General features: G+C 50.8%; 1 protein-coding gene across 1 annotated transcript in view; it reads left to right on the top strand.

Annotated features, from left to right (window-relative positions):
- The window catches only part of FBXO41 (F-box protein 41), a 181233-nt gene extending 157317 nt beyond the window's left edge, over window positions 1-23916 (top strand). Inside the window, exons 10-14 of the mRNA XM_083161396.1 lie at window positions 4317-4412; window positions 12144-12262; window positions 12804-12962; window positions 13052-13167; window positions 17091-23916. Coding sequence (XP_083017522.1) covers window positions 4317-4412; window positions 12144-12262; window positions 12804-12962; window positions 13052-13167; window positions 17091-17153 — 553 coding nt within the window. The 3' untranslated portion in view covers window positions 17154-23916. The remainder of the gene's footprint in view (window positions 1-4316; window positions 4413-12143; window positions 12263-12803; window positions 12963-13051; window positions 13168-17090) is intronic.
- Window positions 23917-26102: the final 2186 nt, after the last annotated feature.

The raw sequence follows: 26102 nt of genomic DNA on the forward strand, positions 1-26102 counted from the left end.
TCACACTCTGCGTCCTGTGCCACCCTGTGTAAGTCCTCACTCCCTTCGTTCTCAGCCTGCATCTCCCCTCCCAGCATTCTACGCCACCCTCCATCCCCCCTCCCTCCCTGCACCCTGCCACTCTACTGTGTTGTGAGACCCCCTGTCTCTATCTCCCCAGCCCCACAGGCTGCAGAATAAACGCTGTACGCATACGCCTATTCTGCAGCCTGAGGGGCTGGGGACATAGCCAGCAGCTCGTTGAAATAGACCACACCCCCATATTGATAGGCCACGCCCACAAAAAAAAAAATTGGCGCGCCTACGGCGCGCAACAACGCTACCACGCCGCCACCCCCCCCCATCATTAGGGCTGCTTCAAGATATTTCCCGGGCTGGTTTTAATTCCCAATCCGCCCCTGGTGTGTGGTACACAGACCGGGACTGAGCCTAGTGTCTGTGTGTGTATGTATGCGTGTGCGTGTGTGGTACACAGGCCGGGACGAAGCTTAGTGTGTGTGTGTGTGTGTGTGTGTATGCGTGTGCGTACGTGGTAGACCTGCTGGGACGAAGGTTAGTGTCTGTGTGTCTGTGTGTATGCGTGTGCGTACGTGGTAGACCGGCAGGGATGGAGCTTAGTGTCTGTGTGTGTGTGTGTATGCGTGTGCGTACGTGGTAGACCGGCAGGGATGGAGCTTTGTGTCTGTCTGTGTGTGTGTGTGTGTGTATGCGTGTGCGTACGTGGTAGACCGGCTGGGACGAAGCTAAGGGGGAAATTTACTAAAGGAAATTTGTAAAAAATAGGTGTAAAAATAGGTGTATTTGTATCCAGAAATACACTTATTTTTGACATTTATCATCCCGAAAATATGGCAATTCGTATTCGTATTGATAGCACATCAATACTACTACGAATTGCCGTATTTTTGGGATAGTAAATGTCAAAAATAAGTGTATTTCTGGATACAAATACACCTATTTTTACACCTATTTTTTACAAATTTCCTTTAGTAAATTTCCCCCTAAGTGTCTGTGTGTGTGTATGTATGTATGTATGCGTGTGCGTGTGTGGTAGACCAGCTGGGACGAAGCTTAGGGGGAAATTTACTAAAGGAAATTTGTAAAAAATAGGTGTATTTGTATCCAGAAATACACTTATTTTTGACATTTACTATCCCGAAAATACAGAAATTTGTATTCGTATTTATAGCACATCAATAAGACTACGAATTGCCGTATTTTCGGGATAGTAAATGTAAAAAATAAGTGTATTTCTAAATACAAATACACCTATTGTTTTACAAATTTCCTTTAGTAAATTTCCCCCTTAGTGTCTGTGTGTCTGTGTGTCTGTGTGTATGCGTGTGCGTACGTGGTAGACCGTCAGGGATGGAGCTTAGGGGGAAATTTACCAATATGAAAAACCTAGTTTTTCGTATTGGTATTTTCCCTACGACTGCATACGACTGTTTAAGTCGTATGCAAAGTCGTGTTCCGGAGGGGGATTTACAAAGCAGTCAGATACGACTGCTTTGTAACCCTCCGATGGTGTAACAATTCGTATTAGCGGCCGTATATACGGCTGCTAATACGAATTATTTCTAGCAGTCTGCACGGATCAGTCAGATCCGTGCAGGCTGCAATGTGTAAAAAAAAATAGAAAAATAAATAAATTTAAAAAAAAAACGGCGTGGGGTCCCCCCCACAGCCGAAACCAGCACCAGGCTGACAGAGGCTGGAGCCGGTAATTAAAAATCAGGGAACCCGACAAATAGGGGCTCCCTGATTTTTAACAACCAGCCCCAGGCTCCTGCTCTGGGGCTGGTTCCCAAAATACGGGGGACAAAATGACTAGGGGTCCCCCGTATTTTAAGAACCAGCCCCAGGCAAAACCAGCCGGCAGGCTAATGCCACAGCCGGGGGGAGACTTTTTATGCAAGTCCCCCCGGCCAAAGCATTAACCCTACCGACCAGTCAGCCTGGCCAGGGGCCCTGGGGGAGTGGGGACCCCCCCAATAAAGGGGTCCCCCCCCCTCCAGGACTTACCTGACCAGGCTGAAGCCTGGTGCTGTCCCCGGTGACCCTGGGCTGTGGTCACCGGGCTGATCTTGGTGTCAAAAATAGAATAAAAACCATTGTCTTTTACTGGTGAACTATGAGTCCCAGCAAGCCTCCCCCGCAAGCTGGGACTTGGAGAACCACAAGTCCCAGCCTGCGGGGCATTAAAGGGCCCGCTGGGTCTTGTAGTGCCACAGTAAAAGAAAGAGTTAAATAAACACACTGACACACGTGAAAAATAAAAGTTTAATACATACATAACACATACATACTGATACTTACCTTTCTTGAGCCCGTAGGTAGCCCTGGTCCTGATGTCCTGTGTCGTCCATGTCGGCTGTCTGCGTCGTCCTCCAGGTCCATGTCGACGGTCCGTGTCGTCCTCCAGGTCCATGGCGGTGTCCGGGTCCGAAGAAATCCATGTTGGAGCTGTGGAAGGAAATCCTACTCACCTGTTCCTGCGCTGAAGAAGTCTTCTCTTGATCCGACGTAGTCCAGGTAATCTTCCTGCTGTCGCCGGTCCCCGCTGTCTGCGCTGTCTCTGCATCGCGCTGAGGAGAGATGCTGATGTTTCATATTCGGCGCCTCTCCTCAGACTGAATTCTATTGGCCGCCTAGCGGGCCAATCAGGAGCCGACTTTCTCGGCTCCTGATTGGCCTGCTAGGCGGCCAATAGAATTCAGTCTGAGGAGAGGCGCCGAATATGAAACATCAGCATCTCTCCTCAGCGCGATGCAGAGACAGCGCAGACAGCGGGGACCGGCGACAGCAGGAAGATTACCTGGACTACGTCGGATCAAGAGAAGACTTCTTCAGCGCAGGAACAGGTGAGTAGGATTTCCTTCCACAGCTCCAACATGGATTTCTTCGGACCCGGACACCGCCATGGACCTGGAGGACGACACGGACCGTCGACATGGACCTGGAGGACGACGCAGACAGCCGACATGGACGACACAGGACATCAGGACCAGGGCTACCTACGGGATCAAGAAAGGTAAGTATCAGTATGTATGTGTTATGTATGTATTAAACTTTTATTTTTCACGTGTGTCAGTGTGTTTATTTAACTCTTTCTTTTACTGTGGCACTACAAGACCCAGCGGGCCCTTTAATGCCCCGCAGGCTGGGACTTGTGGTTCTCCAAGTCCCAGCTTGCGGGGGAGGCTTGCTGGGACTCATAGTTCACCAGTAAAAGACAATGGTTTTTATTCTATTTTTGACACCAAGATCAGCCCGGTGACCACCGCCCAGGGTCACCGGGGACAGCACCAGGCTTCAGCCTGGTCAGGTAAGTCCTGGAGGGGGGGGACCCCTTTATTGGGGGGGTCCCCACTCCCCCAGGGCCCCTGGCCAGGCTGACTGGTCGGTAGGGTTAATGCTTTGGCCGGGGGGACTTGCATAAAAAGTCTCCCCCCGGCTGTGGCATTAGCCTGCCGGCTGGTTTTGCCTGGGGCTGGTTCTTAAAATACGGGGGACCCCTAGTCATTTTGTCCCCCGTATTTTGGGAACCAGCCCCAGAGCAGGAGCCTGGGGCTGGTTGTTAAAAATCAGGGAGCCCCTATTTGTCGGGTTCCCTGATTTTTAATTACCGGCTCCAGCCTCTGTCAGCCTGGTGCTGGTTTCGGCTGTGGGGGGGACCCCACGCCGTTTTTTTTTTTATTTATTTAATTTTTCTATTTTTTTACACTGTAGCCTGCACGGATCTGACTGATCCGTGCAGGCTAAAACGCAAATAGAACAGGAAAATGGTGTTCTATTTTCCTGTCGTATTTGCGTGGGTGTTTTACACCACTAAGCAGCCGTATTATCAGTACGGCTGCTTAGTAAATCAGAAACCACCATTCTTTTGAATGGTGATTTCTGTCGTATTCTATCGATGGTGTAGACATTCGTATTTGTAAATACAAATACGAATGTTCCATCTTTAGGACTACGAATTGTTGTATTTTTGGGATTGTAAATCCCGAAAATACAAATTCGTAAAAAAAAAGGTGTATTTCTCCCTACGAATACACCTTTTTTCTACGAATCCATTTTGGTAAATGTCCCCCTTAGTGTCTGTGTGTGTGTGTGTCTGTGTGTATGCGTGTGCGTACGTGGTAGACCGGCAGGGATGGAGATTAGTGTCTGTGTGTGTGTGTGTGTGTGTGTGTCTGTGTGTGTGTGTATGCGTGTGTGGTAGACCGGCTGGGTCGGAGCTTAGTGTCTCTCTATAAAGCACTGTTCTATATATATAATGTTAAGGTTAATAAATGATGTTTGTCTTTACATAAAAGAAGTTCCACGGATCCTGTGGGCCATGAAGTCATATGGGCACTTGGAGCTGGCTGCAGAGACATCATCTCCCTCCAGGTGGCACCATTGCACCCATGGTAAGAGAGGACATACAATGGATTCCTGTCACACCGTCAGCCAGAACCTCATGGGCAGTACTCTCAGTGCTTGTGTTCCCTCCCTGCGAGGCCTTGTCTCTGAGATTGTGCGCTGATGTAAGGGGTCCCAGGGGGACATAGGGCTATACGTGGCTAGCTGCAGTATGTGATTACACGTGGCTGTACTTGTGCGCTGATATAAGGGGTCCCAGGGGGCATAGGGCTATACGTGGCTAGCTGCAGTATATGATTACACGTGGCTGTACTTGTGCGCTGATATAAGGGGTCCAGGGGGCATAGGGCTATACGTGGCTAGCTGCAGTATGTGATTACACGTGGCTGTACTTGTGCGCTGATATAAGGGGTCCCAGGGGGCATAGGGCTATACGTGGCTATCTGCAGTATATGATTACATGTGGCTGTACTTGTGCGCTGATATAAGGGGTCCCAGGGGGGGGGGCATAGGGCTATACGTGGCTAGCTGCAGTATATGATTACACGTGGCTGTACTTGTGCGCTGATATAAGGGGGTCCCAGGGGGCATAGGGCTATATGTGGCTAGCTGCAGTATGTGATTACACGTGGCTGTACTTGTGCGCTGATATAAGGGGTCCCAGGGGGCATAGGGCTATACGTGGCTAGCTGCAGTATGTGATTACACATGGCTGTACTTGTGCGCTGATATAAGGGGTCCCAGGGGGCATAGGGCTATACGTGGCTAGCTGCAGTATATGATTACATGTGGCTGTACTTGTGCGCTGATATAAGGGGTCCCAGGGGGTGGGGCATAGGGCTATACGTGGCTAGCTGCAGTATATGATTACACGTGGCTGTACTTGTGCGCTGATATAAGGGGGTCCCAGGGGGCATAGGGCTATACGTGGCTAGCTGCAGTATGTGATTACACGTGGCTGTACTTGTGCGCTGATATAAGGGGTCCAGGAGGCATAGGGCTATACGTGGCTAGCTGCAGTATGTGATTACACGTGGCTGTACTTGTGTGCTGATGTAAGGGGTCCCAGGGGGCATAGGGCTTTACGTGGCTAGCTGCAGTATGTGATTACACGTGGCAGTACTTGTGTGCTGATATAAGGAGTCCCAGGGGGCATAGGGCTATACGTGGCTAGCTGCAGTATATGATTACACGTGGCTGTACTTGTGTGCTGATATAAGGAGTCCCAGGGGGCATAGGGCTATACGTGGCTAGCTGCAGTATATGATTACACGTGGCAGTACTTGTGCGCTGATATAAGGGGTCCCAGGGGGGGGCATAGGGCTATACGTGGCTAGCTGCAGTATATGATTACACGTGGCTGTACTTGTGTGCTGATATAAGGGGTCCCAGGGGGGGGCATAGGGCTATACGTGGCTAGCTGCAGTATATGATTACACGTGGCTGTACTTGTGTGCTGATATAAGGGGTCCCAGGGGGGGGCATAGGGCTATACGTGGCTAGCTGCAGTATGTGATTACACATGGCTGTACTTGTGCGCTGATATAAGGGGTCCCAGGGGGCATAGGGCTATACGTGGCTAGCTGCAGTATATGATTACACGTGGCTGTACTTGTGCACTGATGTAAGGGGTCCCGGGGGGGGGCATAGGGCTATACGTGGCTAGCTGCAGTATATGATTACACGTGGCTGTACTTGTGCACTGATGTAAGGGGTCCCAGGGGGCATAGGGCTATACGTGGCTAGCTGCAGTATGTGATTACACATGGCTGTACTTGTGCACTGATATAAGGGGTCCCAGGGGGGGCATAGGGCTATACGTGGCTAGCTGCAGTATACGATTACACGTGGCTGTACTTGTGCGCTGATGTAAGGGATCCCAGGAGGCATAGGGCTATACATGGCTAGCTGCAGTATGTGATTACACGTGGCTGTACTTGTGCGCTGATATAAGGGGTCCCAGGGGGGAATAGGGCTATACGTGACTAGCTGCAGTATATGATTACACGTGGCTGTACTTGTGCGCTGATATAAGGGGTCCCAGGGGGGAATAGGGCTATACGTGACTAGCTGCAGTATATAATTACACGTGGCTGTACTTGTGCGCTGATATAAGGGGTCCCAGGAGGCATAGGGCTATACGTGGCTAGCTGCAGTATGTGATTACACGTGGCTGTACTTGTGCGCTGATATAAGGGGTCCCAGGGGGCATAGGGCTATACATGGCTAGCTGCAGTATGTAATTACACGTGGCTGTACTAGTGCACTGATATAAGGGGTCCCAGGGGGCATAGGGCTATACATGGCTAGCTGCAGTATGTAATTACACGTGGCTGTACTAGTGCACTGATATAAGGGGTCCCAGGGGGCATAGGGCTATACATGGCTAGCTGCAGTATGTGATTACACGTGGCTGTTCTTGTGCGCTGATATAAGGGGTCCCAGGGGGCATAGGGCTATACGTGGCTAGCTGCAGTATATGATTACACGTGGCTGTACTTGTGCACTGATGTAAGGGGTCCCAGGGGGGGGCATAGGGCTATACGTGGCTAGCTGCAGTATATGATTACACGTGGCTGTACTTGTGCACTGATGTAAGGGGTCCCAGGGGGCATAGGGCTATACGTGGCTAGCTGCAGTATGTGATTACACATGGCTGTACTTGTGCACTGATATAAGGGGTCCCAGGGGGGGCATAGGGCTATACGTGGCTAGCTGCAGTATATGATTACACGTGGCTGTACTTGTGCGCTGATGTAAGGGTTCCCAGGAGGCATAGGGCTATACATGGCTAGCTGCAGTATGTGATTACACATGGCTGTACTTGTGCGCTGATATAAGGGGTCCCAGGGGGGCATAGGGCTATACGTGGCTAGCTGCAGTATATGATTACACGTGGCTGTACTTGTGCGCTGATGTAAGGGATCCCAGGAGGCATAGGGCTATACGTGGCTAGCTGCAGTATGTGATTACACGTGGCTGTACTTGTGCGCTGATATAAGGGGTCCCAGGGGGGAATAGGGCAATACGTGGCTAGCTGCAGTATATGATTACACATGGCTGTACTAGTGCACTGATATAAGGGGTCCCAGGGGGCATAGGGCTATACATGGCTAGCTGCAGTATGTGATTACACGTGGCTGTACTTGTGCGCTGATATAAGGGGTCCCAGGGGGCATAGGGCTATACGTGGCTAGCTGCAGTATGTGATTACACGTGGCTGTACTTGTGCACTGATATAAGGGGTCCCAGGGGGCATAGGGCTACACGTGGCTAGCTACAGTATGTAATTACATGTGACTGTACTAGTGCGCTGATATAAGGGGGTCCCAGGGGGCATAGGGCTATACGTGGCTAGCTGCAGTATGCGATTACACGTGGCTGTACTTGTGCGCTGAAATAAGGGGTCCAAGGGGGCATAGGACTATACGTGGCTAGCTGCAGTATGTGATTAAACGTGGCTGTACTTGTGCGCTGATTTAAGGGGTCCCGGGGGGGGGCATAGGGCTATACGTGGCTAGCTGCAGTATGTGATTACACGTGGCTGTACTTGTGCGCTGATGTAAGGGGTCCCAGGGGGCATAGGGCTATACATGGCTAGCTGCAGTATGTGATTACACGTAGCTGTACTTGTGTACAGATATAAGGGGTCCCCGGGGGCATGGGCTATACGTGGCTAGCTGCAGTATGTGATTGCACGTGGCTGTACTTGTGCGCTGATATAAGGGGTCCCAGGAGGCATAGGGCTATACGTGGCTAGCTGCAGTATGTGATTACACGTGGCTGTACTTGTGCGCTGATGTAAGGGTCCCAGGGGGCATAGGGCTATATGTGGCTAGCTGCAGTATGTGATTACACGTGGCTGTACTTTTGCGCTGATATAAGGGGTCCCAGGGGGCATAGGCAGGGGCGTAACTACCATAGGTGCAAGGGGTGAAGCTGCTATGGGGCCCAGAGCTGAAGGGGGCCCATCTTTGCTGTCAAACCAATATGTTTTGCATACATTTATCACCATCAGTTGATATATAGGGGGCCCTTACAAACTTTTGCTATGGGGCCCACAAATATCTAGTTACGCCTCTGGGCATAGGGCTATACGTGGCTAGCTGCAGTATGTGATGACACGTGGCTGTACTTGTGCGCGGATATAAGGGGTCCCAGGGGGCATAGGGCTATACGTGGCTAGCTGCAGTATGTGATTACACGTGGCAGTACTTGTGTGCTGATATAAGGGGTCCCAGGGGGCATAGGGCTATACGTGGCTAGCTGCAGTATGTGATTACACGTGGCTGTACTTGTGCGCTGATATAAGGGGTCCCAGAGGGCATAGGGCTATACGTGGCTAGCTGCAGTATGTAATTACACGTGGCTGTACTTGTGCACTGATATAAGGGGTCCCAGGGGGCATAGGGCTATACGTGGCTAGCTGCAGTATGTGATTACACGTGGCTGTACTTGTGTGCTGATATAAGGGGTCCCAGGGGGCATAGGGCTATACGTGGCTAGCTGCAGTATGTAATTACACGTGGCTGTACTTGTGCACTGATATAAGGGGTCCCAGGGGGCATAGGGCTATACGTGGCTAGCTGCAGTGTGTGATTACACGTGTCTGTACTTGTGTGCTGATATAAGGGGTCCCAGGCGGCATATGGCTATACGTGGCTAGCTGCAGTATGTAATTACACGTGGCTGTACTTGTGCACTGATATAAGGGGTCCCAGGGGGCATAGGGCTATACGTGGCTAGCTGCAGTATGTGAATACACGTGGCTGTACTTGTGCGCTGATATAAGGGGTCCCAGGGGGCATAGGGCTATACGTGGATAGCTGCAGTATGTGATTACGCGTGGCTGTACTTGTGCGCTGATATAAGGGGTCCCAGGGGGCATAGGGCTATATGTGGCTAGCTGCAGTATGTGATTACACGTGGCTGTACTTGTGCGCTGATATAAGGGATCCCAGGGGGCATAGGGCTATACGTGACTAGCTGCAGTATGTAATTACACGTGGCTGTACTTGTGCACTGATATAAGGGGTCCCAGGGGGCATAGGGCTATACGTGGCTAGCTGCAGTATGTGATTACACGTGGCTGTACTTGTGTGCTGATATAAGGGGTCCCAGGGGGCATAGGGCTATACGTGGCTAGCTGCAGTATGTAATTACACGTGGCTGTACTTGTGCACTGATATAAGGGGTCCCAGGGGGCATAGGGCTATACGTGGCTAGCTGCAGTGTGTGATTACACGTGTCTGTACTTGTGTGCTGATATAAGGGGTCCCAGGCGGCATATGGCTATACGTGGCTAGCTGCAGTATGTAATTACACGTGGCTGTACTTGTGCACTGATATAAGGGGTCCCAGGGGGCATAGGGCTATACGTGGCTAGCTGCAGTATGTGAATACATGTGGCTGTACTTGTGCGCTGATATAAGGGGTCCCAGGGGGCATAGGGCTATACGTGGCTAGCTGCAGTATGTGATTACGCGTGGCTGTACTTGTGCGCTGATATAAGGGGTCCCAGGGGGCATAGGGCTATATGTGGCTAGCTGCAGTATGTAATTACACGTGGCTGTACTTGTGCACTGATATAAGGGGTCCCAGGGGGCATAGGGCTATACGTGACTAGCTGCAGTATGTAATTACACGTGGCTGTACTTGTGCACTGATATAAGGGGTCCTAGGGGGCATAGGGCTATACGTGGCTAGCTGCAGTATGTGAATACACGTGGCTGTACTTGTGCGCTGATATAAGGGGTCCCAGGGGGCATAGGGCTATACGTGGCTAGCTGCAGTATGTGATTACGCGTGGCTGTACTTGTGCGCTGATATAAGGGGTCCCAGGGGGCATAGGGCTATATGTGGCTAGCTGCAGTATGTGATTACACGTGGCTGTACTTGTGCGCTGATATAAGGGATCCCAGGGGGCATAGGGCTATACGTGACTAGCTGCAGTATGTAATTACACGTGGCTGTACTTGTGCACTGATATAAGGGGTCCCAGGGGGCATAGGGCTATACGTGGCTAGCTGCAGTATGTGATTACACGTGGCAGTACTTGTGCGCTGATATAAGGGGTCCCAGGGGGCATAGGGCTATACGTGGCTAGCTGCAGTATGTGATTACACGTGGCTGTACTTGTGCGCTGATATAAGGGGTCCAAGGGGGCATAGGGCTATACATGGCTAGCTGCAGTATGTAATTACACGTGGCTGTACTTGTGCACTGATATAAGGGGTCCCAGGGGGCATAGGGCTATACGTGGCTAGCTGCAGTATGTGATTACACGTGGCTGTACTTGTGCGCTGATATAAGGGGTCCCAGGGGGCATAGGGCTATATGTGGCTAGCTGCAGTATGTGATTACACGTGGCTGTACTTGTGCGCTGATATAAGGGGTCCCAGGGGGCATAGGGCTATACGTGGCTAGCTGCAGTATGTGATGACACGTGGCTGTACTTGTGCGCGGATATAAGGGGTCCCAGGGGGCATAGGGCTATACGTGGCTAGCTGCAGTATGTGATTACACGTGGCAGTACTTGTGCGCTGATATAAGGGGTCCCAGGGGGCATAGGGCTATACGTGGCTAGCTGCAGTATGTGATTACACGTGGCTGTACTTGTGCGCTGATATAAGGGGTCCCAGAGGGCATAGGGCTATACGTGGCTAGCTGCAGTATGTAATTACACGTGGCTGTACTTGTGCACTGATATAAGGGGTCCCAGGGGGCATAGGGCTATACGTGGCTAGCTGCAGTATGTGATTACACGTGGCAGTACTTGTGCGCTGATATAAGGGGTCCCAGGGGGCATTGGGCTATACGTGGCTAGCTGCAGTATGTGATTACACGTGGCTTTACTTGTGCGCTGATATAAGGGGTCCCAGAGGGCATAGGGCTATACGTGGCTAGCTGCAGTATGTAATTACACGTGGCTGTACTTGTGCACTTATATAAGGGGTCCCAGGGGGCATAGGGCTATACGTGGCTAGCTGCAGTGTGTGATTACACGTGGCTGTACTTGTGTGCTGATATAAGGGGTCCCAGGCGGCATAGGGCTATACGTGGCTAGCTGCAGTATGTAATTACACGTGGCTGTACTTGTGCACTGATATAAGGGGTCCCAGGGGGCATAGGGCTATACGTGGCTAGCTGCAGTATGTAAATACACGTGGCTGTACTTGTGCGCTGATATAAGGGGTCCCAGGGGGCATAGGGCTATACGTGGCTAGCTGCAGTATGTGATTACGCGTGGCTGTACTTGTGCGCTGATATAAGGGGTCCCAGGGGGCATAGGGCTATATGTGGCTAGCTGCAGTATGTGATTACACGTGGCTGTACTTGTGCGTTGATATAAGGGGTCCCAGGGGGCATAGGGCTATACGTGACTAGCTGCAGTATGTAATTACACGTGGCTGTACTTGTGCACTGATATAAGGGGTCCCAGGGGGCATTGGGCTATACGTGGCTAGCTGCAGTATGTAATTACACGTGGCTGTACTTGTGCACCGATATAAGGGGTCCCAGGGGGCATAGGGCTATACGTGGCTAGCTGCAGTATGTGAATACACGTGGCTGTACTTGTGCGCTGATATAAGGGGTCCCAGGGGGCATAGGGCTATACGTGGCTAGCTGCAGTATGTGATTACACGTGGCAGTATGTGTAATACACTACACATCCCATTGTCAGTGGTTGCCAGAATCATTTACACATCACAACTTTCCTTTCCAGATCATCCCATTGTGGATCTCCATTTACCTAACGTTGTTGTCTTTCTTCACAGCCAGCAGCCCACACGTTTCAGTAACCGCTGTCTGCAAATGATTGGACGGTGCTGGCCTCACCTCAGGGCGCTGGGCGTCGGGGGAGCTGGCTGTGGGGTGCAGGGACTTTCCTCACTAGGTAATGGACTTAGAAATAACCCTGATTCTTAGAACTGTACAGCTGGGACTTATCTCATTATGTAGCAGGTGGACGGATCCACGATGTCTAGATCCACAGTTTGACCATTAGTCATCGCCCGCGGATTTAGATCTGGACATGGTCGATGCGCTACATCATAACCTTGGAGAAAGGACAGCCACTGACTAGGCGGGAAATTTACTGAACAATGAGGATGCCGCCGCTGCCCTTTATCACCAAGGCGCAGAGTAAAAATATCGGTGGTCTTGGTAAATCGTCACAGCTTCCACCTCTTCATCGGGCCCAGTAGAAAACTAGCGAATATATGACATCACCTGAACTATGTATGATGTCAGCTAGTCACATGATCAGCTAGATGGAGGGACAGAACATTCCTATTAGGGAATGGTCCCAGTCGCTGTGATCTTCTCCCCATGACACTGATAATGTAATATCCTCTCTGTGGCATCTGTCTATAAATATGGCCGCTGGGTATCTATGTAACAATGATGTATCACTGCTCATTGTCCTATCCCCACAGCTCGGAACTGTATGCGGCTACAGGTGCTGGAGCTGGACCATGTGACAGAGATCAACCAGGAGGTGGCGGCTGAGGTGTGCCGGGAGGGGCTGAAAGGGCTGGAGATGCTGGTTCTGACATCCACGCCGGTTACACCAAAGGCCCTTCTGCATTTCAACAGTGAGTAGTGATCGGGTGGGGACGGCATTGCGTTACTGCACATAAGGGAGGTCCGGGCCTCATGCCCCCTGTCTTCCTCTGCGCTCCAGGTGTGTGTCGCAATCTGAAGTCCATCGTGGTGCAGGTCGGAATTGCTGATTACTTTAAGGATCCGAGTAGCACAGAGGCCCGGAAGCTGTTTGAGGAAATGGTCAATAAGCTCCAGGTACCGTATCTTACAATATGGCAGCGTGCGGTGAGTCACAGGCACTACACACAGTAGTGTAACACATTCCGCTTATTCCATGATATAATTACTACTGTTTTTCAGGGCTTTGCATATTATTGTTTTCAAGACACATAACATATTCACCCTCCCGGGACACCTTCCTTGGTGGGATGTATCAAGAAGCACCCGCGGGGAATGAGCTCCAAAGTGAGTTTGCCCCTCCGATATGCTATTGTGGAAGCGGGACTGCCCCCAGTGCAGACAGCCTCACCACTGAATGGACAGCTGCAGACAATTATTCTTTTCAATGGGAGTATCCCCTTTATTAAACCCCACACACACCCGCACACCTCGGCAAGTGACATCACCTACCTCCTTCATCATTACACCCTACCTAACAAATGGGAGCACACCCTTCAACTCCTATTACGTGGAGTGAGATTACCACATCATAGTTACATAGTTACATAGTAGGTAAGGATGAAAAAAGACTTGCGTCCATCTAGTTCAACCTGGTATAGATATCCATTGCTGATTTGGTAGGTTCTGGTATTTTACAGACAAATTATATTTCTTATTTGTACCCATGGATGTTTTTCTCCAGTAAATGTTTGTCCAACTTTGCCTTGAACGCATTTAATGAGCCAGCCGTTACCACCACTCTGGGAAGAGAGTTCCAGAGTTTGACTGTTCTGACCGTAAATAAATTCTTTCTACTAGCTGAATGAAATCTTTTTTCTTCTAATCTATACTCATGCCCTCGCGTCCTAGATTCCTTTCTAGTAGAAAATAGGGTGTGTGACAGTTCCTTATATTGGCCCTTGATATACTTGTACATGTTGAGCATGTCCCCCCTTAAACGTCTCTTTTCTAATGTAAATAGTCCCAAATTGCTTAATCTCTCCCCGTAGCTTAAATTCTCCATTCCCCTAATAAGCTTTGTTGCTCGCCTTTGGACTTTTTCTAATTCTATGATGTCCTTTTTATAGTGTGGGGCCCAGAACTGTACTCCGTACTCTAGGTGAGGTCTCACCAATGCTTTATATAGTGGCATAATTACCCTTGAGTCCCTAGTTTCCATTCCCCTCTTAATACATGCCAGAATTTTGTTGGCCTTTTTTGTAGCTACATTACAATGGGCACTACATCCTAGATTGCTGTCTATTTGGACTCCTAGATCCTTTTCAAGTATGGAATTACCCAGTTCCTCTCCACTAAGGTTGTAACTTGCACACTGGTTGTGTCTCCCAAGGTGCATAACCTTACATTTATCTACATTGAACCTCATCTTCCATTTTTTTGCCCACTCATCTAGAATTGCAAGATCATTTTGAAGCATGGTGACATCTTCTGGTGATTTGATGACTTTGCTAAGTTTTGTATCGTCCGCAAAGATGGATACATTGCTGAGTAACCCTATCCCAATATCGTTAATAAAAATGTTAAACAGAATGGGCCCCAAAACCGAACCCTGGGGCACTCCACTTAGTACCAGTATCGTATCTGATATGGCACCATTCACAACCACTCTTTGTTCTCTATTACATAGCCAATTCCCTACCCATCTGCAGATATTTTCACCCAATCCTAGGTTCTCCATTTTATTAATCAATCTCTTGTGTGGGACAGTATCAAATGCTTTAGCGAAATCTAGGAAAATCACATCTACAGCATTTCCATTATCGAGGTTTTTGCTAACCTCTTCATAGAACCCTAGTAGATTAGTTTGGCATGAACGATTTTTCACGAACCCATGTTGGTTAGTACTGAGTAGACGGTGATGATCTAAATATTCCTGGATACCATCCCTTAAAAATCCTTCAAATAGTTTACCCACAATTGATGTTAAACTAACGGGTCTGTAATTAGCTGTATCTTCCTTTTTTCCTTTTTTGAATATTGGCACTACCTCTGCTATTCTCCAATCTTTTGGTACTATACCTGACGATAGTGACTTGCTAAAGATATAATGTAGGGGGGTAGCTAGTTCATCCCTTAATTCCATTAATACCCTCGGATGAATCCCATCTGGCCCTGGTGACTTATTTGTTTTGAGTTTGCTTAGCCTCAGTATTATTTCCTTTGGCGTGAAATCCACAATGAGATCTGGCTTAATTGTCCCGTTTATGGTAAATGTTCGTTCCACAGTCTGCTCTCCCTTAGTAAATACTGATGAGAAGAACTCATTTAACAGTTTTGCTTTTCCCTTGTCCTCAGTAACACTTTTTCCACTAGTATCAGTTAGTGGGCCTATGTTTTCCTTAATTAAACGTTTACTATTTATGTATTTAAAAAACTTCTTTGGGTTGGTTTTGCTTTCAGTGGCTATGCACTCTTCATATAATATTTTAGCTGCTTTGATTACCCCTTTACAAGTTTTGTTTGATTCTTTGTATTTTGCGAACGCCTCCTCATTCAAGTTATTTTTATAGAATTTAAAGGCTCTGGTTTTATTGTTGATAGCTGACCTTACTTCTTTGTCCAACCATGGTGGCTTTTTTTTGTTGAATTTACCTTTAGTTACTTTAGGAATGTATTCAATAGTTAGTGAATCAAGCACCTTTTTTAGAGTATCCCACATTTCCTCTGCATTTTTTCCCTCCATAACCGTTTCCCACCCAATTCCTGTAAGGGCTTCCCTGAATAATTCAAAGTTCGCTTTTCTGAAGTTTAGTATTTTTGCAGATCCTTTTTGATGTAATTTACTGAAGTTGATTTCCAGTGAAACCATATTGTGATCACTATTCCCTAATTGTTCAATTACTTTTGTGTTTGAAACTAAGTCTGTGTTATTTGTTAATACTAAGTCCAAGAGCGCCTCATCACGAGTTGGAGTTTCTACCGTTTGTGTAATAAACTGGTCTTTAAGTAAGCTTAAGAACCCACTGCTTCTTGCTGATTTACCTGTTTCGTTTTCCCAATCAATGTCGGGTAAATTAAAATCCCCCATAATTAATACCTGACCCTGATTTGATGCTTGTTTGATTTGGTTTAAAATAAGAGACTCTTCCCTTTCATTTATATTTGGTGGTCTATAGCATACCCCTATTATAAATTTGTTTTTTGGTTTCTTATTATTGTCGGTTATCTCTGCCCACACTGTCTCCGAGTTGTCGTCTTCCAGGTCTGTGCTCATATTTTTCTCACATGATGTTAAGTTATTATTTACATATAGGCACACACCCCCGCCCCTTCTATTTTCCCTGTCTTTCCTGTAGAGTGTATATCCCTCCATGTTTAATGCCCAGTCATGCGACTCATTACACATCTCTCACTTATCTGACAAAAACACCATCCAGCTCGGCACACATAGTAGGAATAGTCAAAAATGTACACCATAATGCCTACTACACATTTCTCCACACACTGTAATGCCTGCTACACATTATGCCACACCGTAATGCCTACTACATATTATAACCACACACTGTAATGTCTACTACACATTATGTCACATACTGGAATGCCTACTACACATTATGCCAAACACTGTAATGCCTACTACACATTATGCCAAACACTGTAATGCCTACTACACATTTTGCCACATCCTGGAAAGCCTACTACATATTATGCCACATACTGGAATGCCTACTACACATTATGTTACATACCGGAATGCCTACTACACATTATGCCACACACCGGAATGCCTACTATATATTATACCACACATATTATACCCATGAAATATTATATACCACAAGTCATAATGCTCATTACACATTATACCACATACCTTAATGCCTATTACATATTATACCACATGCCATATTGCCCATTACATATTATACCATACACTGTGATGTCTATTACATAGTATGCCACATAAGTGCAGCACCCCTTGACTTTGCTCCCTACATACAGTGATGGGGAGTCTGCTAGTACAGTGTTGTGGACTGATGTGTCTTCTTTTCCAGGCTCTGAAGAAGAGGCCGGGGTTCTCCAAGATATTACACATTAAAGTGGAGGAAGGCTGCTAGCCCCATTTTATAGGACATAAACTCTGCTCTTTGTGGATTTGAGGACTCCTCTGATGCCCAGGTTCAGCCGTCTGCCCATGGGAGATGCCACATGGACCCATTGCCAAATATCTGTGTCCAGCAGCATCCTGAAGGCCTTACTGCGGCAGCGCAATGGAGGATCGTAGTCGCTGACTGGGGCCCCACCCTCAGTGCCGGACTGTAACACCAAACTCCAGCGTCCTGTGCTCCTTTTTGTTTTTGTCCTGTGTGAGTTCATACTGCCCTGTTATCGGCCGCGCTGCCCACAGCCTGCGCGGCGCGGCAGAGGACCCTGAAAAGTTCCAGTGTTTGTGTGGACCCTGATATTTGTGTTTTCCGTCAAGTGAGATATACATATAGATCTGTATATTAATATTTAATTAATATATATATCAATATTTTAAAGATAAATATATATATATATATAATATGCTATTATTTTAAAAACAAAAGCATCAAAGGAAGCCACCAGGTATACCAATTAAATGATGTTCAGAGTATTATAAGAAGGCGCTCCTGTCATTGGTGAGAGACGGAACCGTCCTCTTGACGCACTGTGTCACGTTCCCTGGGAGGCCAGTGACATCGGCAGGAGAACGATGCACTCACAGAGAGCCGCCAGCCATGAGTAGGCCGCTTCCTAACAGACTGTCCGACCAGCCATTACAGAGCATGTGTCCCATAGGGACTTCTGTCCAGAACTGGAGACGTCCCATTCATTCGCCTAGGTGCTACCAGAGACGCGTCATCCTTCTCATACTGACGTTATTTCCTTAGGGGTGTCTCTGCATGGCCAGGATGTACATATGGTATGTGGGATTCGGGAGGTGGGACTTTGTCCACCGAGGGTGTCCATGGCCAGGAGAAGTGTGATGTGACTGTGTCCATGGCCAGGAGAAGTGTGATGTGACGGCGTCCATGGCCAGGAGAAGTGTGGTGTGACGGTGTCCATGGCCAGGAGAAGTGTGATGTGACGGTGTCCATGGCCAGGAGAAGTGTGGTGTGACGGCGTCCATGGCCAGGAGAAGTGTGGTGTGACGGTGTCCATGGCCAGGAGAAGTGTGATGTGACGGTGTCCATGGCCAGGAGAAGTGTGATGTGACGGTGTCCATGGTCAGGAGAAGTGTGATGTGACGGTGTCCATGGCCAGGAGAAGTGTGATGTGACGGTGTCCATGGTCAGGAGAAGTGTGATGTGACGGTGTCCATGGCCAGGAGAAGTGGGATTCGGGAGGTGGGACTAGTCAGGAGAAGTGTGATGTGACGGCGTCCATGGCCAGGAGAAGTGTGGTGTGACGGTGTCCATGGCCAGGAGAAGTGTGATGTGACGGTGTCCATGGCCAGGAGAAGTGTGGTGTGACGGCGTCCATGGCCAGGAGAAGTGTGGTGTGACGGTGTCCATGGCCAGGAGAAGTGTGATGTGACGGTGTCCATGGCCAGGAGAAGTGTGATGTGACGGTGTCCATGGTCAGGAGAAGTGTGATGTGACGGTGTCCATGGCCAGGAGAAGTGTGATGTGACGGTGTCCATGGTCAGGAGAAGTGTGATGTGACGGTGTCCATGGCCAGGAGAAGTGTGATGTGACTGTGTCCATGGCCAGGAGAAGTGTGATGTGACGGTGTCCATGGCCAGGAGAAGTGTGATGTGACGGTGTCCATGGCCAGGAGAAGTGTGATGTGACGGTGTCCATGGTCAGGAGAAGTGTGATGTGACGGTGTCCATGACCAGGAGAAGTGTGATGTGACGGCGTCCATGGCCAGGAGAAGTGTGATCTGACGGTGTCCATGGCCAGGAGAAGTGTGATGTGACGGTGTCCATGGCCAGGAGAAGTGTGGTGTGACGTGTCCATGGCCAGGGGAAGTGTGATGTGACGGTGTCCATGGTCAGGAGAAGTGTGATGTGACGGCGTCCATGGCCAGGAGAAGTGTGATCTGACGGTGTCCATGGCCAGGAGAAGTGTGATGTGACTGTGTCCATGGCCAAGAGAAGTGTGATGTGACGGTGTCCATGGCCAAGAGAAGTGTGATGTGACGGTGTCCATGGCCAGGAGAAGTGTGATGTGACGGTGTCCATGGTCAGGAGAAGTGTGATGTGACGGTGTCCATGGTCAGGAGAAGTGTGATGTGACGGTGTCCATGGTCAGGAGAAGTGTGATGTGACGGTGTCCATGGCCAAGAGAAGTGTGATTCCATGGTCAGGAGAAGTGTGATGTGATGGTGTCCTAAACCAGGAGAAGTGTGATGTGACGGTGTCCATGGCCAGGAGAAGTGTGATGTGACGGTGTCCATGGTCAGGAGAAGTGTGATGTGATGGCGTCCATGGTCAGGAGAAGTGTGGTGTGACGGCGTCCATGGCCAGGAGAAGTGTGGTGTGAAGGTGTCCGTGGCCAGGAGAAGTGTGATGTGACGGTGTCCGTGGCCAGGAGAAGTTTGGTGTGACGGTGTCCATGTCCAGGAGAAGTGTGATGTGAAAGTGTCCATGGTCAGGAGAAGTGTGATGTGACGGTGTCCTAAACCAGGAGAAGTGTGATGTGACCGTGTCCATGGCCAGGAGAAGTGTGATGTGACGGTGTCCATGGCCAGGAGAAGTGTGACGTGACGGTGTCCATGGCCAGGAGAAGTGTGACGTGACGGTGTCCATGGCCAGGAGAAGTGTGGCGTGACGGTGTCCATGGCCAGGAGAAGTGTGACGTGACGGTGTCCATGGCCAGGAGAAGTGTGGTGTGACGGTGTCCATGGCCAGGAGAAGTGTGATGTGACTGTGTCGATGGCCAGGAGAAGTGTGATGTGACGGTGTCGATGGCCAGGAGAAGTGTGATGTGACGGTGTCCATGACCAGGAGAAGTGTGGTGTGACGGTGTCCATGACCAGGAGAAGTGTGATGTGACGGCGTCCATGGCCAGGAGAAGTGTGATGTGACGGCGTCCATGGCCAGGAGAAGTGTGATGTGACTGTGTCGATGGCCAGGAGAAGTGTGATGTGACGGTGTCCATGACCAGGAGAAGTGTGGTGTGACGGTGTCCATGGCCAGGAGAAGTGTGATGTGACGGCGTCCATGGCCAGGAGAAGTGTGATGTGACGGCGTCCATGGCCAGGAGAAGTGTGATGTGACGGCGTCCATGGCCAGGAGAAGTGTGATGTGACAGTGTCCATGGTCAGGAGAAGTGTGATGTGACGGTGTCCTAAACCAGGAGAAGTGTGATGTGACGGCGTCCATGGCCAGGAGAAGTGTGATGTGACGGCGTCCATGACCAAGAGAAGTGTGATGTGACAGCGTCCATGGCCAGGAGAAGTGTGATGTGACGGCGTCCATGGCCAGGAGAAGTGTGATGTGACGGCGTCCATGGCCAGGAGAAGTGTGATGTGACAGTGTCCATGGTCAGGAGAAGTGTGATGTGACGGTGTCCTAAACCAGGAGAAGTGTGATGTGACGGCGTCCATGGCCAGGAGAAGTGTGATGTGACGGCGTCCATGACCAAGAGAAGTGTGATGTGACGGCGTCCATGGCAAGGAGAAGTGTGATGTGACGGCGTCCATGGCAAGGAGAAGTGTGATGTGACGGCGTCCATGGTCAGGAGAAGTGTGATGTGACGGAGTCCATGGTCAGGAGAAGTGTGATGTGACGGTGTCCATGGCCAGGAGAAGTGTGGTGTGACGGTGTCCATGACCAGGAGAAGTGTGGTGTGACGGTGTCCATGGCCAGGAGAAGTGTGATGTGACGGCGTCCATGGCCAGGAGAAGTGTGATGTGACGGCGTCCATGGCCAGGAGAAGTGTGATGTGACGGCGTCCATGGCCAGGAGAAGTGTGATGTGACAGTGTCCATGGTCAGGAGAAGTGTGATGTGACGGTGTCCTAAACCAGGAGAAGTGTGATGTGACGGCGTCCATGGCCAGGAGAAGTGTGATGTGACGGCGTCCATGGCCAGGAGAAGTGTGATGTGACGGCGTCCATGGCAAGGAGAAGTGTGATGTGACGGCGTCCATGGCAAGGAGAAGTGTGATGTGACGGCGTCCATGGCAAGGAGAAGTGTGATGTGACGGCGTCCATGGTCAGGAGAAGTGTGATGTGACGGAGTCCATGGTCAGGAGAAGTGTGATGTGACGGTGTCCATGGCCAGGAGAAGTGTGGTGTGACGGTGTCCATGGCCAGGAGAAGTGTTATGTGACGGTGTCCATGGCCAGGAGAAGTGTGACGTGACGGTGTCCATGGCCAGGAGAAGTGTGACGTGACGGTGTCCATGGCCAGGAGAAGTGTGACGTGACGGTGTCCATGGCCAGGAGAAGTGTGGCGTGACGGTGTCCATGGCCAGGAGAAGTGTGACGTGATGGTGTCCATGGCCAGGAGAAGTGTGGTGTGACGGTGTCGATGGCCAGGAGAAGTGTGATGTGACGGTGTCGATGGCCAGGAGAAGTGTGATGTGACGGTGTCCATGACCAGGAGAAGTGTGGTGTGACGGTGTCCATGACCAGGAGAAGTGTGATGTGACGGCGTCCATGGCCAGGAGAAGTGTGATGTGACGGCGTCCATGGCCAGGAGAAGTGTGATGTGACTGTGTCGATGGCCAGGAGAAGTGTGATGTGACGGTGTCCATGACCAGGAGAAGTGTGGTGTGACGGTGTCCATGGCCAGGAGAAGTGTGATGTGACGGCGTCCATGGCCAGGAGAAGTGTGATGTGACGGCGTCCATGGCCAGGAGAAGTGTGATGTGACGGCGTCCATGGTCAGGAGAAGTGTGGTGTGACGGCGTCCATAGCCAGGAGAAGTGTGGTGTGACGGTGTCCATGACCAGGAGAAGTGTGATGTGACGGCGTCCATGGCCAGGAGAAGTGTGATGTGACGGCGTCCATGGCCAAGAGAAGTGTGATGTGACGGCGTCCATGGTCAGGAGAAGTGTGGTGTGGCGGTGTCCATGGCCCGGAGAAGTGTGATGTGACGGCGTCCATGGCCAGGAGAAGTGTGATGTGACGGCGTCCATGGCCAGGAGAAGTGTGATGTGACGGTGTCCATGGTCAGGAGAAGTGTGATGTGACGTGTCCATGGCCAGGAGAAGTGTGATGTGACGGCGTCCATGGCCAGGAGAAGTGTGATGTGACGGTGTCCATGGCCAAGAGAAGTGTGATGTGACGGTGTCCATGGTCAGGAGAAGTGTGATGTGACGGCGTCCATGGCCAGGAGAAGTGTGATGTGACGGTGTCCATGGTCAGGAGAAGTGTGATGTGACGGTGTCCATGGTCAGGAGAAGTGTAATGTGACGGTGTCCATGGCCAGGAGAAGTGTGATGTGTCGGTGTCCATGGCCAGGAGAAGTGTGATGTGACGGCGTCCATGGCCAGGAGAAGTGTGATGTGACGGCGTCCATGGCCAGGAGAAGTGTGATGTGACAGTGTCCATGGCCAGCAGAAGTGTGATGTGACGATGTGTGCAGGAGACCATAGCGCCCAGAAGCCATATGTTCTGACTACTGGTCTATAGACTGTCTGTCACTTCTAGACAGGGTAAATGGAAAACAAGGCACAGCACTGCAGTCATTGGGGCCTGCTAGTAGGAGTGGACAGGAAGTGCGGTCCCCTCTCCTCACACTGTAATACTGCAGCAATATTCCAGCCCTGTTTACAGAATCTTCTCTCTGTACATTGGATGATAGGTATACAGCATATACCAGTGCTGTAACCATGGTTACCAACGCCATTCCATCAGAAGAACAGCAGCAATTTACACAGTTACCGCAAAGCCCGGTCATTATAAACAGATCAGCGTTTTACATCCTGAGACGTTTAATAATCCACATGTGGACAGTGCTCTTAATAACTGAGCCACACATCCCACAGATACTTTTCCACCTCAGTGTAATATATGGCCAATGCCCACTGAGCCAATAATTCCATATAGACTGTAATCTTACCTTGCTGCAGTGCCATCTGTATACATTACCGATATACAGCATATGGACAGAGTTCTTAACCACCGAGTCTTCTTTCCTTGCTGCAGTGCCATCTGTATACATTACCGATATAGAGATATATATATATATATATATATATATATATATATATGGACTGAGTTCTTAACCACTGAGCCCCTCATCCCACACTCTTCTTACCTTGCTGCAGTGCCATCTGTATACATTATATATATATAGGGTATGTGCTCTTAACCCCTGTAGGCACATCACACACGTATATATCTTCTATGACTCTGGGAATGTGCGACGTATAATGTTGCTATCGGGGACCCAGTAGCTGCCCACACAATACAGTATTAATGGCTGTGGGTAGGACTGCTGACCGGCCTGGCCACCCCTATGTGATGGGCACATAGTGGGATAGTACCCAGGGCCGGTGCACAGATACTGATACCGGTGTCACAGTCTGTATATTCACCTGAAGACAGCAGTATATGTGGCCCTGTTTGATGAGGGTAAGACTATACGCTAGGAGATCCTGAGTGGATGAACCACTACCTCCTACTTGTACATGTGATTCAGGCACATCCGGCCTCTGGTACATGTGATCAGGCACCTCCGGCCTCTGGTACATGTGATCCGGGCACATCCGGCCTCTGGTACATGTGATCCGGAACATCCGGCCTCTGGTACATGTGATCCGGGCACATCCGGCCTCTGGTACATGTGATCAGGCACATCCAGCCTCTGGTACATGTGATCGGGCACATCCGGCCTCTGGTACATGTGATCTGGGCACATCCGGCCTCTGGTACATGTGATCCGGGCACATCCGGCCTCTGGTACATGTGATCCGGGCACATCCGGCCTCTGGTACATGTGATCCGGGCACATCCGGCCTCTGGTACATGTGATCCGGGCACATCCGGCCTCTGGTACATGTGATCCGGGCACATCCGGCCTCTGGTACATGTGATTCGGGCACATCCGGCCTCTGGTACATGTGATCAGGCACCTCCGGCCTCTGGTACATGTGATCCGGGCACATCCGGCCTCTGGTACATGTGATCCGGAACATCCGGCCTCTGGTACATGTGATCCGGGCACATCCGGCCTCTGGTACATGTGATCAGGCACATCCGGCCTCTGGTACATGTGATCGGGCACATCCGGCCTCTGGTACATGTGATCTGGGCACATCCGGCCTCTGGTACATGTGATCCGGAACATCCGGCCTCTGGTACATGTGATCCGGGCACATCCGGCCTCTGGTACATGTGATCCGGGCACATCCGGCCTCTGGTACATGTGATCAGGCACATCCGGCCTCTGGTACATGTGATCCGGGCACATCCGGCCTCTGGTACATGTGATCCGGGCACATCCGGCCTCTGGTACATGGGATCCGGGCACATCCGGCCTCTGGTACATGGGATCCGGGCACATCCGGCCTCTGGTACATGGGATCCGGGCACATCCGGCCTCTGGTACATGTGATCAGGCACATCCGGCCTCTGGTACATGTGATCAGGCACATCCGGCCTCTGGTACATGGGATCCGGGCACATCCGGCCTCTGGTACATGGGATCCGGGCACATCCGGCCTCTGGTACATGGGATCCGGGCACATCCGGCCTCTGGTACATGGGATCCGGGCACATCCGGCCTCTGTTACATGGGATCCGGGCACATCCGGCCTCTGGTACATGGGATCCGGGCACATCCGGCCTCTGGTACATGGGATCCGGGCACATCCGGCCTCTGGTACATGGGATCCGGGCACATCCGGCCTCTGGTACATGGGATCCGGGCACATCCGGCCTCTGGTACATGGGATCCGGGCACATCCGGCCTCTGGTACATGGGATCCGGGCACATCCGGCCTCTGGTACATGTGATCCGGGCACATCCGGCCTCTGGTACATGTGATCCGGGCACATCCGGCCTCTGGTACATGTGATCCGGGCACATCCGGCCTCTGGTACATGTGATCCGGGCACATCCGGCCTCTGGTACATGTGATCCGGGCACATCCGGCCTCTGGTACATGTGATCCGGGCACATCCGGCCTCTGGTACATGTGATCCGGGCACATCCGGCCTCTGGTACATGTGATCCGGGCACATCCGGCCTCTGGTACATGTGATCCGGGCACATCCGGCCTCTGGTACATGTGATCAGGCACATCCGGCCTCTGGTACATGGGATCCGGGCACATCCGGCCTCTGGTACATGTGATCCGGGCACATCCGGCCTCTGGTACATGTGATCCGGGCACATCCGGCCTCTGGTACATGTGATTCGGGCACATCCGGCCTCTGGTACATGGGATCCGGGCACATCCGGCCTCTGGTACATGTGATCCGGGCACATCCGGCCTCTGGTACATGGGATCCGGGCACATCCGGCCTCTGGTACATGGGATCCGGGCACATCCGGCCTCTGGTACATGTGATTCGGGCACATCCGGCCTCTGGTACATGGGATCCGGGCACATCCGGCCTCTGGTACATGTGATCCGGGCACATCCGGCCTCTGGTACATGTGATCAGGCACATCCGGCCTCTGGTACATGTGATCCGGGCACATCCGGCCTCTGGTACATGTGATCCGGGCACATCCGGCCTCTGGTACATGTGATCAGGCACATCCGGCCTCTGGTACATGGGATCCGGGCACATCCGGCCTCTGGTACATGGGATCCGGGCACATCCGGCCTCTGGTACATGTGATTCGGGCACATCCGGCCTCTGGTACATGGGATCCGGGCACATCCGGCCTCTGGTACATGTGATCCGGGCACATCCGGCCTCTGGTACATGTGATCAGGCACATCCGGCCTCTGGTACATGTGATCTGGGCACATCCGGCCTCTGGTACATGTGATCCGGGCACATCCGGCCTCTGGTACATGTGATCAGGCACATCCGGCCTCTGGTACATGGGATCCGGGCACATCCGGCCTCTGGTACATGTGATCCGGGCACATCCGGCCTCTGGTACATGTGATTCGGGCACATCCGGCCT

Source organism: Crinia signifera, chromosome 1 (assembly GCF_055691185.1).
Source record: "Crinia signifera chromosome 1, ASM5569118v1, whole genome shotgun sequence".
Taxonomy (NCBI): domain Eukaryota; kingdom Metazoa; phylum Chordata; class Amphibia; order Anura; family Myobatrachidae; genus Crinia; species Crinia signifera.